Raw genomic sequence first — 23272 nt, 5'->3', positions numbered from 1 at the left:
CTCGCTCCCCCCCCCCCCCTCCCCGTATACGCCGCCACTGTGTGCAGACCGGATTACTCAAAGTACAAGGGGAGGTGACAGGTGAGCAGGGTCTCGGCAAAATTACAATGGCTCATTATTTTGCATCCCAACACGTTGTGTGACCGTTGGAGGCTCAAGTTACCGTTGCGAAAAAATATATTTGGACACGGACACTGGACATGCAAGTGGACAGGTTTCCAGCATTACACCTCACTAACCTAATGATAGTATGAGGGCATCATGATAGTCCGCCATATTTGACTCCGATCACACGTGCCTTCTGAAGGCCTGGGTTCTCGCTGTGAAAGGGAATTGCATGGTTGTGGACACGGCCATGGAATAAATGCCCGAGGAACTATCACTAGCACGTTTCAGCCAAGCCGTGACTGCGCTGTCTTTGCCCCCAATCTGCATGACGATCCCTGAATAAAGCATTGCGCCAATATTCCGACAAAGTGAGGCCCGTTGGCTGAAGGGACGCCCTATGGCCGATTTGGCCACCTCTTGGCTGAAATCCTGGCGACGCCACTGCCTCAGCATCAGTAAATGCACCATATAGCGGCATTGCTACAAGTTGAACAGCTACATCCGCCATCAGTTACCGAAATGCATCTTCTACTCACACTCATAGCATTGCAGTGCAGTGGTGTGCATTTTCATTGTCTATACAGCGTGGCCACTTAATACGGGATCGATGACACGCGTATAGGTAGGCAGGCAATGTCAAGTATCTGTCCGCGTAAAAAGCATGCGAATGACAGGAAAAGCACAACACGCGATCTCCAGCTTCTCTCTCTCGCCATGGACGAATTGATGGATCCATGAAAACATGCGATGACAACGTTGGTTGTCCTGTTCTCAATTTTCAATCGATTTGAAGGCGCGAAGCGTAGACGTCTCGGAGCGTACGACACATGCCATCGACACCTCGATCAATGCATTTTCGGTACGTTGATCATGTAACGGTTAGGGTACGCGCATGCTTTGTAGAGTTTCCTCCTGCTTAGTGCAAGAGTACGAATAACCAGAGCAAAATCGCGGCTGCGTCACTACAAAAGATATTCCTCGATGAGCTCACGAATCTAGCATTATCCAGCGGTACCACATTGCTGGACTAGAACCATGTTGTTAAGAAAGCTGCACGAAGAGTTACATGCTTTGCAATAAGCCGAAACGTTTGTGGATGTGACATTCTCACCCTAAGCCTACCCCCCATTAATAACTGATGCACCGCTTCTGCGAGCGCACCAATTGCTCTTCCAACGCACATGCCTGAGGCACACGATCCCCCCGCCACCGAGCCCCACCCACATATAATCGGCCGCGATGCCACCGCTCCCTCATCGCCGGCCGACGTTCCGTCCGCACTGTCCCGAGACCGCCGTTACTGGGATTGCGCGAGCCTCGGCAGAGGCTACATTCCGGTCGCGGGAGGACCGTGACGTCACGTGGCGTGCCAGTTCCGGCGGTGCTGGCGCAGGCTCAGGCGCTGTCCGCCGGTGCCGAGCGCGGAGTCCGACCGGGGCAGGGCGCGCCGAGGCTGTGATACACGTAGTCTCCGAGCACCGGCTCCATGAAATGTGGTTCAGTACGTCAGCCGTTGTGGACTACCGCACAATGAGCCTTTCAAATCTAAAAGGTTGGTTTGGGCGCTACCGCTACCGCTGTCCCCTCCCCGCTCAGTCCTTCGCACTGCCCTCGCGTTGTGCGGGTACCTTCAGTGTGGACGAAGCGCATCCCGTAGATTAACTTCCCTTCTTCGTGGTAGGGGCGCGAGTTAGAAGCCCGGGCTGCGGTCGCTGCTGTGTTAGTGCAGTGTTAGTTACTCATTTCTCATTTCCGCAGCAATCGCTCCAGGTTTAAGAAATCTGTTGAGCTCTTATTTTGCTGGCAGCCAAGCGTCGTCCCCCGCATGTTCCTATTGATTCTGGTATTCCGTGCACTCGTTTCACCGAACGGGCGGCCCCCTCCCCGAAGCCGTGCCTGGCTATTGATTGCCGACCGGCGGCCGGCCACGGGTGAATCGGAACGGTCCTGAGCGCGGCTGCGCCTGGGGCGGCGTTGGCCGCGGCGGCGCCATGACAGCTCGGACGGCGGGGCGAGACGCTGGTTACAAGGCACGGGGGCTGCAGCAAAACCGGCGTAGAAAATTAATTTTGGCTCCGGATCTGTGACGTTTCAGCAGCATGTGAGCTCGTGACACCGTAAGGAACAAGGCAAGCGTTCGGGCATGCGTCAGTGGAAAACTGTGGAGGATCAAGCCTGTGTGAGGGCGCCCAGCACACGGCGTCGGGACGAGCCGCGCCCCGTCGTGCGTGTGGTGCAAGCTGGGGTAGGGAGGGGCGATTTGCTGGTGGGCCCGGGGTTGCGTGAATGATCGGACACAAAATGGCACGGTGAATGATGTGCGGCGTGGTATAGCATACTCTGCCACATACTTTTCGCCGGGGTGGAAATCACCTGTGAAATCGATACGAAATTGAGCGCCGGCGCTGGCGGGCCAGGGTCGCGGCGCTCTTGGAGGGGGGAGGGGGGGGGGGGGGTCGGTCGGTGCGTGAGTACGTGCTTCGTTCTGATGTTTTGTCCTCTTCAAAAGTGAGTGGATAGGTTGCATTTCTTACCCTTTGCGTCGTTGATTCAGAGAATGTTGACGGCGTCCTTGGGTGAACAAGGGCGGGGGCAACTTTCGTGCTCTGTCCCGAGTCCTGACGCTCAACCGTTCGAACATTATCTGGGAATCCCGTACGTTGACATTTGTGTGTAGCGACGTCTGCTTAACACACTCCGGCAAACTGAGCAGAACCGTGATATTTGGTGTCTGAAACGACCGTCATTGTTACGCGCAAGCAAGCAGTGGCAACTGAATCCTGTTTCGGTTTAACTTATACGCAGGCACCGGCTGCGACATACAGCGTATATGGTGCATGGTACAAATTTTCTGAGACGTCACTCGAAGGCATCAACGCGTAGCATGGCGCAGGTGCACAATACTGTGCACGGGCGTTTGGTCGCCACGAGCGGCGGGAGCTGCGCACCAATTCACGTCCGTATAGAATGGGTGATAAGCCGATCCAATTCCCGGACGTTGTGCTGGACCGCGGTAAGCTTTCACACTCAGCACATGTGAACGGTGTCATTAACGTTTTTTTTTTTGCTCATTCATGGGGGGGGGGGGGCACCGAAGGGACCGTCCAGCGACAGAAGTGTCGGAAGCAGGTTGTGAATTTGACGCTGCGGTCGAAGTCCTCAGCGGTTTCCGTGCGCTCATTGATGCTGGCGCTTTATAAAGTGGGCGTGACGCCGTGCGTCGGGGTCTCCTTTTAAAAAAGAAAGGTTGATTTGCGTAGTTGATATAGCATATCGCACTTTATCTTTGCTGCAGCCCTGCTGTATGGGTAATTCTGCAGAACTTTGTTTCGCCGATCGTGTGTTTCCAAATTGCCTCCCAGATTCATCAGACCCTATGTTTCCGAAGTTCTCTTGCGCTGCGCTCCGTTAAATTTACAAGGATTTTTTCGTGGACAACCTGCGCTAGGAAACTTTCCTTTAGTACTCAGTTCACCGTTTTTGTAGCAGTTGAAAGCGTTGAGACGAGGTGAACATTAATTTGAGTTAGCGGCGTCGTCGAAAACGCCCTCGCTGTTCCTCTCCATCTTGCGAGGACGTGGGTTAGCATCATGGCATCATGGTTAGCATCATGGTTAGCCACAGCATCATGGCAGCCGTCGCGAGCCGAAAAGTTTGTGCGTTATTGGACAAACATCGGTTAAATTGGATCCTGATTTGCGGAAGTTCGGAATCTCTACACCCAGCTCTGAGACAAGTTGTGACCGCGTCTGCAATGTAGTTCTGCAAGCGATAGCCCGAGACATGACTGGAAAGGAAGTGCGTTTAAGCCGCGGTATAAGAGAACTGGAGAGCAAGGGATGGCGTGAAAACGTATATCGAACGACTTCTTAGGGTAAGAACAGGTAAGGGCTGTTTGAAACAGCATATTCACGGGGGGACATTTCGTCTTAATTTTCAGCTGGCGTCTCATTCTGCATCCGTTGAGATGGGTTGGAATCTTCGCAATATGAAAAAGCTCGTGAGTTTTTCATGACCCAAGTTATTTTACCCGTTTTCTTTCTTTTAAAATCTACTGTAGAGTGTGTGTTCCTGGCTACTAATGAGAAGATGTTTGCGGGTGGTGTGTTCAAGGGGCATTCATCTGACTCAGCCAACCTATTGCCCTGGCACCTCGGGCGGAAAGGAATGGGCAAGCATTTCATCACGATGCGTAATTTTCAACTGAAGACACTACTCGTAGGGCGGCCCCCCGGATATTGTGCGTTTTATGCAGCCCTGCCCACTCGCTGCTAGTGCTTGGCGTACATCTCTTGCTAGTATTGCTGGGTTTTGCAGGCCTCCAGTGCTAGCGCTAGCATGCTCAACAAATTGGTGATGGTGCGGAAATTTATGTCGCGTTTGATATGGTACAATACGTAAATGGCGTATGGAACTATCACTAGTTGAATTCGCTCCAACTACGCATCACCGGAGCCGTCGAACACAAGTGCAATGTACATGCAAGCACGCAATGGGATCGAGTAATTCGCTGGGCATGGAAGTATAGATTAAATATTGGATGAGGTGATGTGGAAATGTATATGAAATACATCGATACCATAAACACAGGACGCGCGTGCCAACGTCTTGTTTGTGCTAGACGTGCTACGCTGTAGATTCCATGCGCTTGCGGGATGTATTTACGGGTCAGGATCGCCCGCGCTAGACAAAATGTAATAATGACACTGTCATACTTGCTGTGACCGAATCCACCAAAATATCTGGAACACATTGTTGAATGGGTCTGGCAGCAGCCCCCCGGTACTCCATACGGGTAGCTTTACCCACTGGGCGGGATTAAGTCGGAGCTGGTGGTGTGAGGCATGTGCGTACCAGACCGTCGATCAACGGCATTGTATTGAATTAATTTCAAAACATTTTTGAGAATGGCCTGGCCGCTGATCGCCCAAATCCATGTGGTGAAGCGCGTGGTGATCGTGAGGCTGAACTGTTCGCATGAGGCGCCACAGTTCGCGCAGACCATGCAGTTGCGTCAGTCTATCTGACGTGGCCTGATTTAATGTCATGCTCTATGCTGGCTAAATGGTAAACCGTTCATCATCATGTACCTTTGCGTTATTTTCGTTATATTTTGGTGATTACAGAACGTAGGAGCCAACCCGGCGCTTGCAGTGTGACAGTTGGCATTTCGGATAGGGGAGGTCTGCAGCTTTGACTTGACTGTATGTACCATTAAGCAGCGATAAGTATCAGCCAATTCCGGATGTGGGAGATTTCAGTTTTAGGGACCTGTTTTAGTTTCAGTTGCGCCGTGTGCTATTGGCGGCCCTCAGTAAAACTGGCGGTTATCATTTTCGTCCCGTTGTACATGCTCATTTCGACGTCATGACCTTGATCAGCTTGAATATTGCGCACGGCCTCGCTGTGAGCCGTTCGACATCTGGCACATTCGATCTCCCTCGTACTTCGATTCTTTCGTCATATCCGACTATCGCGACAGTGGTAGACGCGGCACTCACGGACGTTCCCGCCACACGGCGTGCGTGAGTCAACACGGCCTCAGGTTCACCAAACCGTCAGCTGATGCCCAGTCACTGCGCGCAGAACGGTCCGCCCGTTTCGGTAGCCTCTGCGCGGGGCAGGGTACGGGCGCCTTGCCTGGTGAGGCGGAGAAAAATACGCGGCGGGCATGTGACGGGACTGGGCGAGTGACCGGTCCGTGGTGCATTGCGAGCGCGTATATGTGTACACAATGAGTGGATTGTTGAAGCACCGGCGGTGGTCCGCAAATTATGGGGGCAGTCATTAGTACCTTTCTGGGAACCTAACGGCATGGTAACTGGTGTTCGCAGTTTTAGCCTTCGAGAAATGTCCGGCGGCACGTCTGTGGGGGTTGGCGTCCAGTGATCCTGAACTCAGAATTTCTGTGTTGAGGTGATAACCGTTTTGTGTTCCCGCCCCATCTGGATATCAGTGACGTTCCGCAAAGGTTGGCTTTGTCCATTGCAATAGTTTTCGGACATCAGCATTGATTTAGACCGCGCTAAACTAATAGGGTTTGTGGGCTAGCGTTCGTCCCCGGGAATGGCCTGCTGGAACCCGATTGAACCGTCCAGATCCAGCAAATTCCTCCATCTCTGGCCCGAAAGGCTGCCGACGCCATTGCTGATCACGGTGTGAAGTATCCATTAAACCCTGCGCTCGTGCTTGGCTCGCGCCTCGGCTTTCCGCAGCACATGACTTTAGGTGACAAGGGCCCTGAAGCCGATTGGCGGCCGTGGGGAAGCCTTAAGGTCATGTTACTAATGCAGAGTCATCCTGCCTTTTCAGCGCCAATTTCCCGCGGGCGGCGTGTCCACTACAACCGGTTTTGCAGCCATGTACATGGTTTGAAGCAGAAGTTGGAGGGAATGCGCGCTGTGAGAGTACTAGGTGTCCTGAGGACTTGTTTCGACTGGTCCCAGATGCATGCACTCAAACACACGCAATATCTATGAAGCTATTTTTGACGGATGCGAAAATGTGGACGGGAGTGGGCAGACTGTTCGTGCCAATATGAAGGACAAGAAATAGGGCTTGCTGAAACATTTTCAGGTTAAATATGTAGAGAGTTACGTCACGCTGTCCTTACTCGTTCAGCATGTTTTCGGAGGGTGCCTCTCCGCTGTGCATATATTTTGCCATAGTTCAGGTCCGATGGAGCCGGCGCATCACCTTGCGATATTTACAATGCGGCAACGTTTTAGCGCACACCGTTACGGGGAAGGACAAAGTGCAGAAGTAGTGATATTTCTGGTGGTCATGATTCGTTGGGCTTAACAACTGCCTGATTCAAATGAAACCCTCGGATTTTACGGAAAAAGATGGGTTAAAACATTTTGATTCACAATCGCTTTATGTGCAAGTGGTCCTCATGAAAGGCATGGTCACCGTGAAAGGTTGACGTAAGAAGGCTAAAATTGTGACGTCATGGACAAGTAACTGGGTTAGCCCAACGGCTCCTCTAGGCAGTGCGGTCAGAGTATTCTCAACAAGATTTGTGCAGCAGACCATCTGGGGTAGGGGTGTTTTTTAAGATGGGTTCTCAAAGCAGCGTTGTGAGGACTCCTGCTGAAAGTAGGTGAAATGACGCCCTGATCTGTGGAAAGTGGCAGCAGCCAAACCAGCTTTCATTTAAACAAACCCGCTTTTGACTGTGCATGCATTGGTGCATGCGATGCATCGACGTATCCGATAGATTCACGCTCACTCCGGAATCTTTGCCATTCCGACTTTTCTCAGCATCCTCCACCCGCGTCAAAGCCTCGGGCACTTCAGCCATTTGTGCAAAGCATTCCGCGTAGTTAAATAGTTGTAATGATAGGCACGCAAACGGCGCGTATTTTTATCCGGCCTGTACAATTGGAACGGCGGTGTGGTCTGCAAGGCACGCGCGTATCTAACGAATTAATGTACCTATCCGAGGATATCTGCTTCCAGTTGGTCTGGCTTTGAGTATAGGCACCACGGGCGTTCGCGGCGCGCGGGGACGCGAAAGTGACGATGAAGTTTGGGGACGAACGCACGCACACATCCCGTGCGATTTCAAATCGACGATGTCGAACGCGTTTGACTTACTCGTCGGTGCACGGGATTTGGATTTGCTCTGTGCTTTATTCAGTCAGCTGCGAGGTGACCAGAAATGTTGGGATTTCTTCAATGCAACGTCCGCATTCGATGAGACAATCCACTGTGTCTCTTGCGGCACTTCTGACTAGCCATGCCATGCCGAGTCATTTACTATCGCGTACGTCCTTATTGACTTCATTTTGTTGACTCCCAATGTTGCGATATGTTGTGCTCGAAGCCGTAGAGAGCGCAACCAATTATTTTGCACTTTGCGAGCAGCCGTAACGTGATTTTGCATCGAAACACTTGAGTATACGGCCATGGTTGGTATATGCAATACTTCTTCCAACGAATCAAAGTTGTGCGAGATTGTTGATAAAAATCGGAGTCGGCTCAGAAGCTAGAGTTCTTCATTACTTTTTTAATTGGACTGGAGTGCGGTTTATTAGACTAAGCTGTTAGTAAATTGACTCGAGTAGAAATTTAAGCAACGAGATGTTCTGATATCCTGAAAGCTTTCACAGAGACTGAATGAAATTCAGTCGTGAATAAGTATTGTCAGGGCAAACGCTTCGTTTAGGCTTTTATGAATCTCAATGACAAGTTCACCTATTTGTATTGCCTCTGCTTATCTATGTTTGTCGTTTTCTAATGCAAATGCCAACATTGCCAATATCGTCAATGCTTGCGTTTAGTGTCTTTTAAGCGATGTCTTCTGGTACAATGAAGGTCGACGGCTCGGCGTAAGAACTGTGAACTCATAAAGATCAGGTATCTCATTTACCCGAACGAACTCCGCTCAGAATCGATTTGGGATTAGGATCGATTTGAGCCATGCCTACCAGCCATACCAGTCGGAACCGAAGTCGACTCAAAGCTGCGATGAGCTGTTTAAAGTCAGCGCCGGAATCAACCCCATGCGCTGTGAGGTAGGGTCGGAATGATTCCGCTGCAGTGGAATCAAGCACAGGTCCACAACCAGCGGACAAGGTTGTATTTCACAGGCACAAGTATTGAATGTCCATTTCCGGGAGGTTTGTGATTACTTTTACGACTAAGTTACTGTGGAGGAAAATCATTATGTAGCGTGGTGGAGCGACAGACGTACGTCATTGGTAGACTGCCGTCTCCTCGCTGTCAATGGGAGATACAGTAAATATTGGGAGTTTGCCATCAGCCCTGGAATGAATGCCAAGAATGAACTAAGCGTAAATAAGTTAGCCCCGCCGGTTTTACAACGCCCCTACACCAATGCGATTTCTTCCAGGCCCCTAACGTACGCTTTGAACAACATTTATGACTGTCGGCGCTGCCATTCGCTCTCTTCACCATTACTGAGCCCGTGAGAGTCCGCCTGTACCGGCGGCCACATGTGACCGTGCTGCACCTCCGGCAGGCGTCCCCGTGCAGCCGTGATGGACACCGACGACGAACACGAGCGGTTGGAGATCGTGGAGGACATGCTGGAATCTTCGGACGACGTGCTGGAGGAGAGCGACCAGGCCATGGAGGAGTCCGCCGCGCTGGCTGACGACGACAGTCCGCGCACGCCCGGCAGGGCGGGCCCCGAGCCGGAGGACGGCCAGATGCCGATGGACGCGGACGCGGCGCAGCCGACGGCAGCCGATGAGGCCGCCGCTCCCTCTTCAGGGGATGAGGCCGCCGCTCGAAGTTCGGAAGATGAGGGCACCGCTGCAAGGTTGGGGCGTGGAGACGCCGTTCGAACGTCAGAAGACGAGGGCGCCGCTCAAAGGCCAGGAGGCAAGAGCCCTGTTCGGGCGTCAGAAGACGAGGGTGCCGCTCGGACGTCCGGAGGCGAGGGTGCCGCTCGAACGTCCGGAGACGAAGGTGCCGCTCGAACGTCAGGAGACGAGGACGCTGCTCGGACGTCGGGAGACGAGGGCGCCGCTCGGACGTCCAGAGACGAGGGCGCCGTTCGGACGTCAGGAGAGGAGGGCGCCGGTGGGACATCAGGAGACGAGGGCGCCGTTCGGACGTCAGGAGACGAGGGCGCCGTACCGACCTCCGGGGACGAGGGTGCCGCCGTGACCTCAGGAGACGAGGCCGGCGCCCGGACGGCGAAGGGCGAGAGCGACCCGCGGCCGGCCGCGGACGAGGGTGCCGGCCGGGCGCCGCCGGCCAGCGTCGGACCGGACCAGGACGGACTCTCCGACGTGGGGGCCGACTCGGAGGTGGCCAACCTGGAGGAGGGCGAGCTGGAGGACGGCGAGCTCGAGGACGACGGCGAGGAGCCGGAGGCCAAGGCACCTGACGACGGCGAGAAGGATGCGTCGCCAGCGGCGCCGGCCTCCAGCCAGGAGAAGCCGCGCAAGGCGTCCCTGCTCAGGCCCGAGTGGGAGGAGGCACGGCAAAAGCGGAAGGTAACCGACGACATGGGTGCTTTACTTTACACTTAATCTTACTTGATGCATGTGCCGAAGGATGATTGTGGACTTTTTGGTGGATGGTTTTGTGTTTTGTGTGTCGCCGGCACACTTGATGCCGCACCAGCCACATAAACAAAATTTTCCTAAGGCAAGCAAGTGCCAAATTGCCTCCTAAATTCTGCGAATTGAGACCGAATTCTTGAAGAGACTCTAGTGCGACCTCTTGGCTCCAGGGGTGGAGAGGGAGGGGGGGGGGGGGGAGGCGGCGGAGGGAGAGGAGAGTCGCTCTCCTGGTCGTCAGTTGGCGAGCGGAAGCTTTTAGGAAAGATGCTCGTGAGAAACTCAAAAAACCCAGCGCTGGTACGGAACGTGGCATGAGTTTCGTGTAAGAACAATTCGTGTTACGGTGCACGCGTGACTTTGCGCGGAGCTCAATGGTTGGGCGCAGTCGCATATGCTGGGTTGTTTTCCGAAAGCAGTCACGTCAGTGTCGCCGTAGCAGTTACTTGATCTAGCCGGACGTGATCGGCCCTGACCTGACCTGACCCGACCCGACCTGTCCCAGGCGGCGGCGGCCGCACGGCACGGCGATGAATACAAGCCGCCTTACCCGCGCCAGGGCTCCATGCTGGTGCCAGAGTACGACGACATCGACGAGGAGATGGGCCACCAGCATTTCAAGCGGCGACGCATGGACCGACCCATGTACAAGTCACCCGCCATTTGCAGCTACTACATGCAGGGCAAATGCCAGAAGGTCGGTGCCCAACCTGATTTGCTGGCATTGGCCTCGGTGCTTTGGAGTCGACATCTTTGTCAGTCACCACTCGGCTCGAATTTGAACATGTTGCGTTTGAATATGCAGTTCCGTAATACCATTTCCAACATCGACATTCAATGATGTTTCGTGTTTGATCGTCATTGATGTTTGAATGTGAAAAATCGATCGGTTAACCTTACGAACTCACAGCTTTCACAATCGTCGGAGATTTTGACATTCTTGCTCACAACGCCCACTGACAACTCATAGATGATACCTATGATGGCGATCATAGATCGAAGAGAAGTCTTAAGCTAGCCGTTGGACTGTAAAGGCCAACTGCAACGGGCGTTATTCCTACTTGCATTGTATCTCATCACCGCACGACACAAACTGACACTCATAACAGGTATGGCCAGCTGACGGCCGTTTGCTCTGGCACCAATCGAAGTCGAACTGGTGGTGAGCGGCGATCTTTGATTACGTATGTGCCTGGGCGTAGGCCGTTTAAATGCTGTATATTTCCAGTAGTAATTATTCGGTTTTTTGTTGCAGGGGAGAATGTGCTCTTTCTCGCACAATGCGATTCCGCCAAGGAAGATGGAGCTGTGCAAATTTTATCTCATGAATTGCTGTGCCAAAAAAGAAAAGTGCCTGTACTTACACAAAGGGTTTCCTTGCAAATTCTTTCAAACGGGCGCCAAGTGTTTTGTGGATGAGAAGTGCAAATTCAGTCATGAGCCCCTTAATGATACCACCAGGTCTATCTTGCTAAAGGTGAGTCAGCGGCCTGTACTTCGCATTGAACCTCTGCATCGAATTTATTCGCGATGCTTGGTGCAGAGGAACGAGGAACGAACCATTTCAGTGTTGAATTTGAACGTGTTCTGGATAAGCTTCATCGCCTGGCAACAGGTCACGGCGATTGCGTCGTCGTCCCGCTCCATGTGCATGGTTATCGTGTTTCAAGCTGTGGGCCCCTTAGCTCACTTGAGGCACGCCTTTGGAGCCACATATCCACGTAAGCCATCAGACCGGTTCATGTTGCGGTTGTGCTTCTCGCGACGGGTTCTCTGCTGGAGCGGCGCAGGGAGCCATTCGTCGGAATTTTTGATGACTACATCTAAAAATATTAACTCATCACGCCAACAATGCGTCGCGTCACCGTATCATGTTGGCCGCATCGTTTCATTGCGTGCCGTTGAGTGTGTGGTTTGGGGCGGCAGCATCTGGAGACGGCGCCTAAGGAGATCCTGGGCGACTTCCCTCGCATGACGCGTCCCGACGCGTTGCAAGTCATCGAACAGGCTATCAGCAAGCGCGAGAAGAACGAGGAACCCAGCTTTACCTTCCCCAACATGGAGCAGACCAGATCCGCACACATGGGTAGGCTCCACGTCCACGATAAGGGTGCTTGATCCGGATGTGTGCCTGGGCAGACACGTGCACACATAACGACATGTATGCGCGTACGGCGCATAACGTCTTACGCGCGTGCGTATGCGTATGTGTTTGCGGACATGTCTGTAGAGGGAGTTCGCTGCACGTCGAGCAGTTGCGGAATGCCTATGAGATGCCGTCTGTCGCTCAGTTCTTGTTGCGCTGTTCTCGTGGTTATGGTTGGCGGTACCTTCCATGCTCATATCTTTGATTGTCCGTCCTAACACTTACCGAGATGTCTGCGTTTGAGGCAGCTACTTGACACGCACATATATTTTTGATAGTATAGGGCAAGGCTATGTCGAACATTTAGGTAACATAATAACCATAACATAACATTAAATAAAAAATAGGACATATGTCAGGAAGAAAGTGTCGTTTTCTTCACGAGCGTTTTCTCCGTTTATAGTGAAGAGTTCTTTCGACCCTCGCAACCTGGAGAACGACCGCAGCGTGAGGCCCGGCCCGGAGCGGCATGACTGGTCCGGTCCGGAACGGCACGAGTGGGGCGTTCCGGAGTGCTCGGAACGCCACGAGCGCTCCGGTCCGGACCGTCCGGAACGGCATGAGCGTTCCGGTTCGGACCGGTCGGAACGGAATGAGCGCTCCGGTCCGGATCGGCCTGAACGGAGTGAGTGGTCTGGCCCGGACCGATTGGACCGGCCGGACCGAGGGGACCGGGCGGACCGAGGGGACCGGCCGGACAGGCCGGAGCGGCACGACCGGTCGGACTGGGAAGGTGGCGAGCGATCAGACAAGTCTAGCCGTCGACGCGACTCGTCCGTCAGAGAGGAGGAGCGCCGCCAACGTCGCGAGCGGCGTGCGCAAGAGAAGCGCGAGCGCGAAGAGCGCCGCCAGCACCGACACCGGCGCGAACGCGCCAGCTCGGAGCGTGAGCGCTCGCCGCGCCACGACCGCCACGAGCGGCGCCGGCGGCGCGAGGAGCGGCGCGCCGCGCGCGCCGACGGCTCAGCCGAGCGGCAGCGCGAGCGGCTGAGCGGCGCCGAGGCCGAGCTGGAGCCGGAGCCGGAGCTGGCCGGGCCGCCATCGACTGCCGGCTGCGGTGCCGAGGAGGCGCCTGGTGCGCCGGGCTCGCCGCCGAGTGCGCCGCCGGGCGCGCCAGACCCGTCCACGGCGCATTCGCCGCCGGCGATGTCGAATCCCAGCGGCGGCCTGTCGCCGCGTGACGCTGAGCCGCCCAACATGGTCTATATCAACAGCTTGCCGGCCAGCCAGCGCCAGCTCTACCTGCGCATACACCAGCACCAGAAGGAGCTCGTGCCCAGAGAGGTGAGGCGCTCGTCTGCGCTAGGTGCTTATGGGCTCCCACTAGTACGCGCTGTGTGAAGCACAGCCGTGCCATATCTCATCGTGATATGCTCTCGTTTTATAGCAATGTCTTCCTGGAGCTGTCATTATATTGTCCTTATGTAGCATATTTATAATGGTTCGTTCGGCGCTGCACCGTGCGCACGTGCACAAATGTTTGCACGTGCACATGCATTCGTGTGCACCATGTGCGTCACTGTCCCATTTACGCCTTACACGTGTGGGCCTGACGACGCTGGTGTGAGAGCTCTCACGTGATGGCACCCGAGACTGAACGATGCGTGCGTCCGCGTGTGCGCTGCAGAACACGCCACAGCCAGCCGGTGACGACGACGACAGGGCTGCCGACGACAACTGGTACTCGAGCGACGACGACGACGCCCCTCCACTCACGGACGTCCTGAAGAAGATGTCATCGGAGGTGAGTAGAGCTGTGATAGGCTGCACCCGCACCGCTCTCGCCGTGACATGGTGTGGCTGGGCGGTTATCAGCGTTTCAGTCAAGTTTGACTTTTAGTCTCGAACTTGCAACCAGTTAAAAACGCTGCCCGTATTAAATAACATCCTGTACCACCCGGCCACGAAGCGCTGAGGACGAGAAGTACGGTGCGCGTTGCGAGCTCTGGTTATGGCGCCCAGGGAAGGGGATTTAGCCCGTGATGAGCCCCTGACAGCACCGGTGGGGAGCTGGTGTCCTCACCGTCCGGGTGCTACCCGGTCCGGCCAGCACAGAGGTGCCTCCAGCTCCAATGGAAGCAAAACTTTGTACTTGGTCAACTATACGGTTCAAGTGCATGTACCAGAGTTCGTTGTACTTCAAATTTGAATAAACCTTTCGTGAATTTAGAGTCACCCGTTCATCGAGTTGTAGTACATCACGCCTGGGTGCGTTTGGGCGATCAAAAATGTCTCCGGGGTCGATTGTTGTGGTCATGTCGTTGGTGCGTCATCTCGCACAGTCGGCGTGGATAAAACATGAGCAGCACACCGTAATCGCACTCTTTAACTCGTCCTCAGCCAAGCAAACCTGGTGACTCGGAAGGCTCCGCTACCGTTATGAACCCAGCCGACGCCATCAACCAGTTGCTGACGACCATTCGGAAAAGCACGAAAGACCACGAAATTCGGTGAGTCGACCGCTCATGCAGCTAAAGGAGAGGGCCGTATCTAAGAAGAAAAATTGGCCGCTCATGTCCGTATGTGATTGGACTGTGGTCGAGTTTAGTCGTGCGTAGCCCTAGATATCTCAGTGTTGTTTCCCGGTCCGCCGAGCTGCTAGTTAACTCGACACCACGGCTTTCTTGCTGACCCACTGCCATGCCTCTGCACAGATCGCCGGACGCCACGCTGTCGAGCCATGAGCGCGGCGCGCGACCGCGACGCCCCTCCTGGGAGGAGGCCAGGGACGAGCGGGCTGGCGGCGCGCACAGCCGCCGCGGCTACGGCGGCCATGACATGGATGAGCGCGCGCCGCGGCCGGGCGAGCGGCGCGGCTCGTGGCGCGACTGCCGCGCCAGTTCCGCTGAGCGCCAGGAGTGGGCGGACGCTGGTGGCCGCAGCCCGCGACAGACACGCGACGTGGACCCGCGCGCCGCCCGCCACGAGCCCAGGGATGGCGACGAGGCCAGGGGCGCGCGCGACCACGACATGCGCTACCCGAGGGTGCTGAGGGACGTGCACGCACGCGACGCCAGGGTCGGTGACAGTGACATGCGCGACCCGCGTGCCGCGAGAGACGTGGATGCGCGAGACCTACGTGCTGCGCGAGATGTAGACGGGAGAGATCCACGTGCCGCACGAGATGTGGATGCGAGAGATCCGCGAGCTACGCGAGACGTTGACTCAAGGGATCTACGAGCTACGCGAGACGTTGACTCGAGGGATCTGCGTGCTGCACGGGATGTGGATGCGCGAGACCCTCGCGCTGCGCGAGACTTGGACTCGAGAGATCCGCGTGCTGCGCGAGACGTGGACGCTAGGGATCCGCGGTCCCGCGGGGCAGACCCCCGTCACTCGCCGCGAGACCCAGGCCCAAGTCAGGACGTGGACCTGCGCCATCCGCCAGCCGACGCCGCCTGGCCAGCGCCCGACACGGACTTGCGCTCGCGCGACGTGGACCTGCGCATGCCGGACCGCGACATGCGCGCTGTGCCGCCGCGCTCCGCCTGGGACATGGGCAGCATGGACTTTGACAAGGACGTCGGTGATTTGCCGCTGCCGTTCAAGCCGGTGGACTTCAAGCCGTGCGTGGAGATCGACGCGTCGGTGAACTCGCACCCACCCATGGACTGGGTGGTGGTGCACGTGACCGTGGACAAGCTCGACTACTCGCTGCAGCGTTTCCGGCTGGCGGAGCCGATCGCGCGCGTCGACCCGCGCTTGAAGGCGGCGCGCCGGCGCAGCTCGCAGGAGGAGAAGCCACCGGCGGCGCGCGTCATCCCCACCGAGCCCAACCGCGAGTATGAGCAGCTGCTGAGCCAGACTGGGGACGACCCGCGGTACCGGGAGCCGCGGCCGGACCCGCGGCCAGACCCGCGGCGAGCGGCGGCCGCCGCCGCCGTGCCGCCGCCCGCCCTGCCGCGCCCGATGGTGCCGGCCGGTCTACCGATGAGCCGCGCGCCGGTGATGTATACGGGCCTGCCGCCGCACCCCAAGCCGGGCCTGCTCGGCCTGATGCCCGGCGTGCCCGGCCCGCTCATGCCCGGCATGTACCCGCCCAGCCGGCCGTTCATGCCGCGCATGACCGGCTTCGGGCGCGGTGTGATGTACGGCGAGGGCGGCGGCGGCGCCAGCAGCCGGGGCATGCGCTCGCCGCTTGATGAGCGCGCCTTCACGCCGCCGCTGTAGGCGCTTTAGGGCGCGAGGGCACTGCGGGCTTTCACAGATGCACGAGAACTGAGTGCGCGACTCTATGGTGCACCAGAGATTGGGCAACATTTGAGGCCGGCTACGCTTATGTTTGCGGGACGTGATGAGTGGGAGCGTGCCCACCGTGCCCATCTGCGATGTGGCTGAGGAGTATTACTCAGTCTGCTGTACGTGCTGTAAAAACTGCGAATAAAGCAGAGCCAAAGCGTTTATTCGATTTATTTTGGTTCTGGGCTGTGAGTAAACACCAACAACCTTATCCGACGTTATGCGTTTGCCAGGACTCAACATTTCAGAAATGGTGCGGCGACATCTACGAGCGCTGCCCCACATTCGCAATATAACTGAGTATGCATATCGAGAGTCGCTTCGGAGCCTACCCGACCTGGGTGAGTGTCGCACCAGCTGAGGCCCAGCGCCCCTCCGTCTCACGGACGGCGGCGAGGGCGGTTGGCCAGCATTTAGTCTTGACTTCACATTAGTTCCCATCACAAAAGCTGATCTTAGCCGCCAGTTTGGGGGCGCCCCTTCTTCAGGGCTTTCTCATCCACCCGGTGACCCAGCCGTGGGCCGACCGGCGGCGCAGCTGACGTGGCGTCACTGGGACAGCGCCCGCTCCACCAGGCCGTGCTCCTGCACGCGGTGGGCGCGTGTGACCCGCAGGCGAGGCTCGTCCGCCATGGCTCGGGAGATGGCCAGGTCAGCATTGGTGTTGCCGGACCAACTCCTGCCGACGGAGAAGGACGAGGTCGGGCGGGACGCGTGGACTCGTCACGCACAGGACCGCCGCAACGCTGCTCTGAGGGTCTCAACACAAGCGTCAATGTGGGAAGGCGCTCATCGAACGTTAGCTTTGATAATCGACCGCTGCGGCACGAGCGAGACAAGCAACAACGCACATCAAATATGGGCAGCTAACCTGTGGGCTGTCCTAGCGACATACAGCTTTGCCACGGATCAGTATGCACAGCTGTACTTCTTTGATAAAAGGATACAGTTATGCTCAACGAGATTGAAATTGCTGCATTTATATGTCATGCATAATCGACGTGCCAAAAGATCACCTCCTAGCAATGCCATTGTTGACATCCCAGTGCAGCATGCTCCTGGCGCGGCGGTCAGCCTCCTCGGATCCGTCCAGCACCATGCCGAATCCTCCGTTCATCACTTCGCCCCTGGCAGGAGCAGATCATGCAGCAGATTAGCGCATGCTTATGCCTAAGTTCAAAGCCTAACTAGGGGAACACTGCTGGTGCTTCACTCTGACATTGTTGGGCTGCCATAACGGAGAATCGATATATACTGATGCCGTCATACCGCAAAATCAAGAACTGCATTCACCAGTTGGCTGATGCAAGAACACAAGCGCATTAATACTATGCTTTCTTCGCTCTCGCCGGACAGTGTCTGCAAAAGTACAGGTTCATTTCTAGCCGCCAGGTGTCTCTGATGCTGGCACCTACCAGCCTACTCCACCCCCATTGTGTAGCGCAACCCAGGTGGCGCCGCGGAAAGCGTCGCCAATGCAGTTCTGCACGGCCATGTCTGCGGTGAAGGCCGATCCGTCGTACACGTTGGAGGTTTCGCGGTATGGCGAGTCCGTGCCGCTCACATCATGGTGGTCCCGGCTGATGATCACCGGCCCCTGCGGACGTGGCTCGTGACTTCGGCGTCGCGTTGAACAAGATCGGCCGGCCAAAGTTCTGCCCACAACATGTTGACAGGGAATGGAGGCATGCGCCTGACAAGTGCACTGGTGTGGTCAGCATGAAAATCTAGCATGTCCTGAACAAGCGCCATGCACGGGAGTGCTTGGATAATCTCAAGGGTCAGCCAGCGCCTCACCTGAAGCGTGCCGTCCCGGACGGCGGCGTTGAAAGCCAGCGCGATGGCGGAGCGGCCGCGACAGTCCGAGTAGAGGATGCGTGCCTGGGAGCCGACTACCAAACCGTGCTGGCCCGCCTCACGGATCCAGCGCAGGTTGTCCCGGTATTGCTGTGTCACCGGCTCAGGCAGATCTTCTGTGGCGCGCGCAGACAGACCAATCAGTCGGCTGGGCGAAACATGGCGTGCATATGGGATTTGGATTAGTGCGTTGACAACTACGTTTAAATGATTCCAAATACTTAAACATGATTACCACTGAGTCCCCATTGACCCTTGAGATATCGGTGCAGAAATTGTCAGCACACAAACACCATTCCTAAATTTGATAAGGCCAAGAGCCATCAATATCAAATTAACGCAAAATGTAACTGACCCTTTCGCGCTGGAGGGCAAACACGGATTAATACCCTTACCCTGCTCCTCTGAGCACTTTTGCAAATTGCGGTGCCGCCACCTGCACATCTCACCATTCGTGATCTGCTCCATCGCTCGACCGGCGATGCCATCAGTCGTCGCTAGGTCAGACGGCTCCCCGGAGCTGCACACCCAGCGGAAAGGGCCGAAGCCCAAGCTGAAGATGTCGCCCATCACGTCCTGCACGTAACTGGGGTAGCGGAAGCGCAGGCCGTTCGGGTCGTCATCGCGAGAGACGTCGGCGCCGGCGCGGCGCGCCTCCAGCAGGAATGCGTTGCCGTAGTCCCAGAAGGTCATGCCACGCTCAGCCAGGTAGTTGATGGCGACCACCTGGCGCACCAACGACGCGCGCACGAGCTCGGCAAACTCGTCCGGTCGCTCGGCCAGCAGCCGGCGCGCCTCCTCGTAGCCCAGCTGCACCGGGTAATAGCCACCAGAGAAGGGCGCGTGGCACGAGGTCTGGTCCGAGCCGAGGTCTGCCAGCAGCTCGCCCGAGCTGCGGTGCTCCTCCACCAGTCGCTCCCAGACGGCCACCACGTTGCCATGGAAGCCGATACTGATCGTGCTGCGCTCGGCGCGCGCTGAGCGTATCCGCGCCACCAGCTCGTCCAGGTCGTCGATGACCTCGTCCAGCCACCCCTGCGCGTGACGCTTGTCGATAGCCTCCCTGCTGACCTCGGCCACGACGCCAACGCAGCCACTGATAGTGGCCGCCTTTGCTTGGGCGCCGCTCATGCCCCCTAGGCCTGAGGTGACAAACACGCGGCCAGCCAGCTCCGACGAGCCAAGGTAGCGCCGCCCGGCGTTCAGCACTGTCAGCTGCCGGAGTTGGAGCGACACGGTCAGCTGGTGGGGAGGGGGAGGTGGTTCCGACGTCTGCTGCCCTAGCAAGCGTCAGAGGCCAGTGAGATGACGTTAGTGTTCCATGTCACGGAACACGTCTGCCTGTTGTGCAGTTTCAGGATCAGTGAGATGACGCTAACGATAACCGTCGAGCGTGCCAGCTGAGAGTGGCGGCGGAAGTCAGCGTCCGGTGTCGGGGGTAACAAGAGGTCAGCGTGATGACGTCACTGTCAGCTGCTATGGCAGTCGGTGACGTGCGGAAGGTTGTATCGCAGCACACGATACCATTCGATGTGAACCAGGGGCGGCACCGCGGTGAAGATCGCCGCGTGGGATGCCGGATCGTTATGCCGAGTGCCCGAGCTGTGCCGTGAAGTCATGCCCTGAAGCCTGCGCGCTCTACTGTGTGAACTTGCCGTGGTGTTCAGCGCGACACCAGGACTGCTCAGCGTGCCGCTGTACGGCACTTCAGCGTTGTACCACCGTGCAGGGTGCTTTATGGTGGTGACTTATGTCATTTGCGCCACATTCGACGCTGCACCATCGCGCTGCGTGCGACGCCGGGGCGCCTGCACGGTCTTATAGCGTGGCACAACATGCCGCACTATCTTGTGGTATTGCATATGACCCCACACCGTGTTTACATGTCACACACCTATCGTGGTGGCCACATATGATGCCGCGGTGTAGTGCTACATGTGACGCCGTGCCGGGCTGCTGCCACAAATGCTGTACCACGCACCAGGTGTCATGCCGTGTCGAGGTGCTAAATACGACGCCGTGCAGCTGCGGCCCAATGCTATTGCAGCCTCGTGGTCCTGTGTATTGCACCTTACTGCTGCGACTATCCACAGAAGCGCATGACGCGCGGTGCTGTATGTGATACCGTATTCAGTGACTGTATACTATGTCCTCATACCGTAGTCCGATATACCATGCCGAAACGATTTGAGACATTTGATTGACGCCGTGATGGTTGTCTCCGACACAGCGCCCCGGCGCCGTGGACTGCACCTCACTGTGATGGTCACTCAACATCGTACCGTAATGCGACACACAAAACCATCCCGAAACACTATATGCGACGTATAAGCATCGTATCCGGTACAATGCCTGCCGCTGTGCTACATGTGATGACGCACCTGGTACCGTGTACACCCCACGCGTCACCGCGGGGTTTATCTAAAGCAGCGCCGCGGTAGCAAATGCTGTACCGAACCGCGGTTACCGCACCCGGAGCCGTACCGTGGTGCCGTGGACGATGCCCTGCGGCCCGATGTAGCAGTAGCTGCCGGCCGTCATCTGGCCGTACTGCGTGACGCCGAGCGCGAACAGGCGGTCGTAGTCGCGCCGGCTCGAGTGCTGAGGCACGACCATGCCGTTGGTGATGACGGCGCGCGGCGCGCCGACGCTGGACGGAAACAGGCCGAGCGGGTGGCCCGAATACAGCACCAGCGTCTGCTCGTCAGTCATCGTCGACAGGTAGTGCAGCGTCAGGCGAAACTGCCGGCACAGGCGAAGCGGAGTGAGCGGGCGGCTCGTGGGACGTCCAGATTACCAGGGGCGTCACGCCAGTACACAGGCAAGCCGGCTGGGGCAGAAAGACAGCGAGCTGTCCAACTATTACCCAGCGTGCAGCCATATTCCGTCACCTTTTATATTAGAAACGTTCTTTTCACAGCCCTTTTTATTTTCATCTTTTAAAAATTTGATCCATACCCTTCGATGGGATGGATTTCTGGGATCAGAGCTCACGCTAAGCCCCGATTGTGCAATTCCAGGCGATGGCAAAACTTAGTGGCGGAACTTTAACGTTCGCAATGCTGTCCGTCCTGGCCTCCGACGTCCGACGTCCGACGTCGACTCATAGATCAGCTGGAAAAAGTCGGAGCACCCTTTGACATCATACCTGTGCCCAGTTGGAAAACACTTGACCATTCCCTCCGTATGTGACGAGCTCCTGTGGGAACTGGGCCACACGGTGGTCCAAGTTGTTCATGATCATCAGGATGATGGCGGCAGCCTGACGCGACGCGCCAGGGTAGAGGCGCAGCGCGTAAGCCCTGTCAGTGGGAATGAGGCGCGCTCAGGTGAAATATGCGGCTGAAATGATCAGGTTTCGGTGGAAACATGTTTGAATTATACTGATTTCGATGAGAAGTGGGAAGGCTACTGCCCAGTCTATTGCATCGCCTCATGCGCATCTATGTCAAGTTCCCACGCATAACATGGGAGTACGTGTGACTTCTATACCATCTGAGCGCCGAATCACCATGCGTCGGTCAGTTTCCGCTACCAATTGCTGTCTGGTGTCACGCCCACACCGTGTCAGACTCATGTCACATGTCGTGACCTCCACACTGACCTGATGCGTGCCGTGTCGGGCATGAAGCGGTACATGTAGATGTGCCCATGCAGACGCAGCTCGGTGGCGAATTCTGGGGCCAGCTCGCCGTGACACTCCGACGGGAAATACCGCAGGGCGTTGCGCAGTGCCGTCTGCAGCGTGCGCGCAGAAACAGTAACGTTATAACGACCCGACAAGCACGACAGGGACGTCTAGTGAGCTTCGCACACTTGACGTGTGCGCGGTGAACAGGGCGCGGCCGACAACACTTCGTCAGATCCATTTGTCCCGGTCACGAGTGTGTTATCGCCAAAGTGATTGTCAAGGTTTGAGGCTCAGGTAGTTCAAATAGTTCAGTTCAAATAGTATAGTTCAAATGCAGTCCATTATGCATGCAAGGTAGAACTGGCGATTTCCTAGGATTTACTGGTTCATGCTAGAATTTCCCCTGCAGTGTTCGATGACAAACCGAGTGCATGTGTGCAAAACAGCTGACAACGGGCGACGTGAAAAGGCGGACAGCTCAACAGATCACCAGGTGACACTATACAACTTTATGAAACACCTTATGAACGAGACAAGTACACGCTCCAGCATAGCACCCAGATTTTCTAAGACCAAGACGATGCCCTGGCTGGCTCGCCTCACCTGCTCCTCCTCGGGCGTGAGGTGGGTGGTGCGAACGGGCGCGTGCGGCAGCGCCTCATCCCTGGGCCGGGGCGGCGGCAGTGGCGCCACCTGGAGGCCGGCGCACAGTTCGGCCAGGAAGCCGCGGTCATCCTGCTCGGACGCCCGCAGCCGCAGCACCGGCGCTACCTGCTCCGTGACCGTTCTGGAGGTGCTCATCGCTGTCACTGGCGGCGTGGCGGTCCCGACTGGTGACGGGCCGCGTCGGCGATCGGCCGATGCCGGTCACCGGGTGTCGCTCGGGCCCGCCGCCGGCATTCAAACCGGTCCCCTCGCAAGATAGCATCGAAGGACGGCCGGCCTCCGACTGCGTCATTGGGCGCCGCTCGGGTCTTCGGGCGGAGATGGGTGCCCCCTCCTCCACCTTATGACAAGCGCGTGCAAAACAAAACCGCAGGAGCGCCGGTACTGACCTGAATGACGCAATCTGCCTCTGTATGGCACCAATAGGGTACAGCGATTCTACTGAAACGGGACAGAGCTGTAACCACAGGTTTCGAGGGCGGAAATTGAGGCAGGAAAACGTTCCCCGCCGCCAGTGCTCCTTTCCACAAATTTCCACATGCCCGACGTCAGTTGTGAAAATCGACAGCTAATGCAGTCCAGGCACAT

General features: G+C 56.6%; 2 protein-coding genes across 2 annotated transcripts; one reads left to right on the top strand and one right to left on the bottom strand.

The window, feature by feature from the left end:
* Positions 1 to 2119: 2119 nt before the first annotated feature.
* On the top strand, positions 2120 to 16143 carry LOC119112863 (eukaryotic translation initiation factor 3 subunit A; the record flags this gene model as incomplete). Its single annotated transcript, XM_037237151.1, has 10 exons — positions 2120 to 2237; positions 9095 to 10079; positions 10651 to 10842; positions 11401 to 11622; positions 12072 to 12231; positions 12695 to 13154; positions 13389 to 13575; positions 13919 to 14035; positions 14632 to 14741; positions 14946 to 16143. Coding segments are annotated over exons 2-10 (3612 nt in total), but the record flags the coding sequence as incomplete, so codon positions are not given.
* Positions 16144 to 16672: 529 nt separating this feature from the next.
* LOC119112012 (urocanate hydratase) lies at positions 16673 to 22858 on the bottom strand. Its single transcript, XM_037235948.1, has 9 exons — positions 22622 to 22858; positions 21992 to 22125; positions 21536 to 21689; positions 20872 to 21129; positions 18837 to 19602; positions 18328 to 18503; positions 17946 to 18127; positions 17547 to 17657; positions 16673 to 17209 (listed from the first exon to the last, which is right to left on the bottom strand). The coding sequence occupies exons 1-9, from the start codon at positions 22817 to 22819 to the stop codon at positions 17080 to 17082; spliced, it is 2109 nt and encodes a 702-aa protein (XP_037091843.1). The 5' UTR covers positions 22820 to 22858; the 3' UTR covers positions 16673 to 17079.
* Positions 22859 to 23272: the final 414 nt, after the last annotated feature.

This window comes from Pollicipes pollicipes, unplaced genomic scaffold (assembly GCF_011947565.3).
Source record: "Pollicipes pollicipes isolate AB1234 unplaced genomic scaffold, Ppol_2.1 Scaffold_7261;HRSCAF=8764_pilon_pilon_pilon, whole genome shotgun sequence".
Classification (NCBI taxonomy): domain Eukaryota; kingdom Metazoa; phylum Arthropoda; class Thecostraca; order Pollicipedomorpha; family Pollicipedidae; genus Pollicipes; species Pollicipes pollicipes.
Note: the sequence above shows the minus strand (reverse complement) of the source record. Positions and strands in the feature narration are given on the sequence as shown.

Coding starts and splice junctions, on each gene's coding strand:
- LOC119112012 (XM_037235948.1), bottom strand. CDS start 22,819: ATGAGCACCTCCAGAACGGTCACGGAGCAGGTAGCGCCGGTGCTGCGG. Junction 21,690..21,991: donor CCCGACACGGCACGCATCAG/GTCAGTGTGGAG, acceptor TCCCACTGACAG/GGCTTACGCGCTGCGCCTCT. Junction 21,130..21,535: donor TGTTTTCCAACTGGGCACAG/GTATGATGTCAA, acceptor CTGTGCCGGCAG/TTTCGCCTGACGCTGCACTA.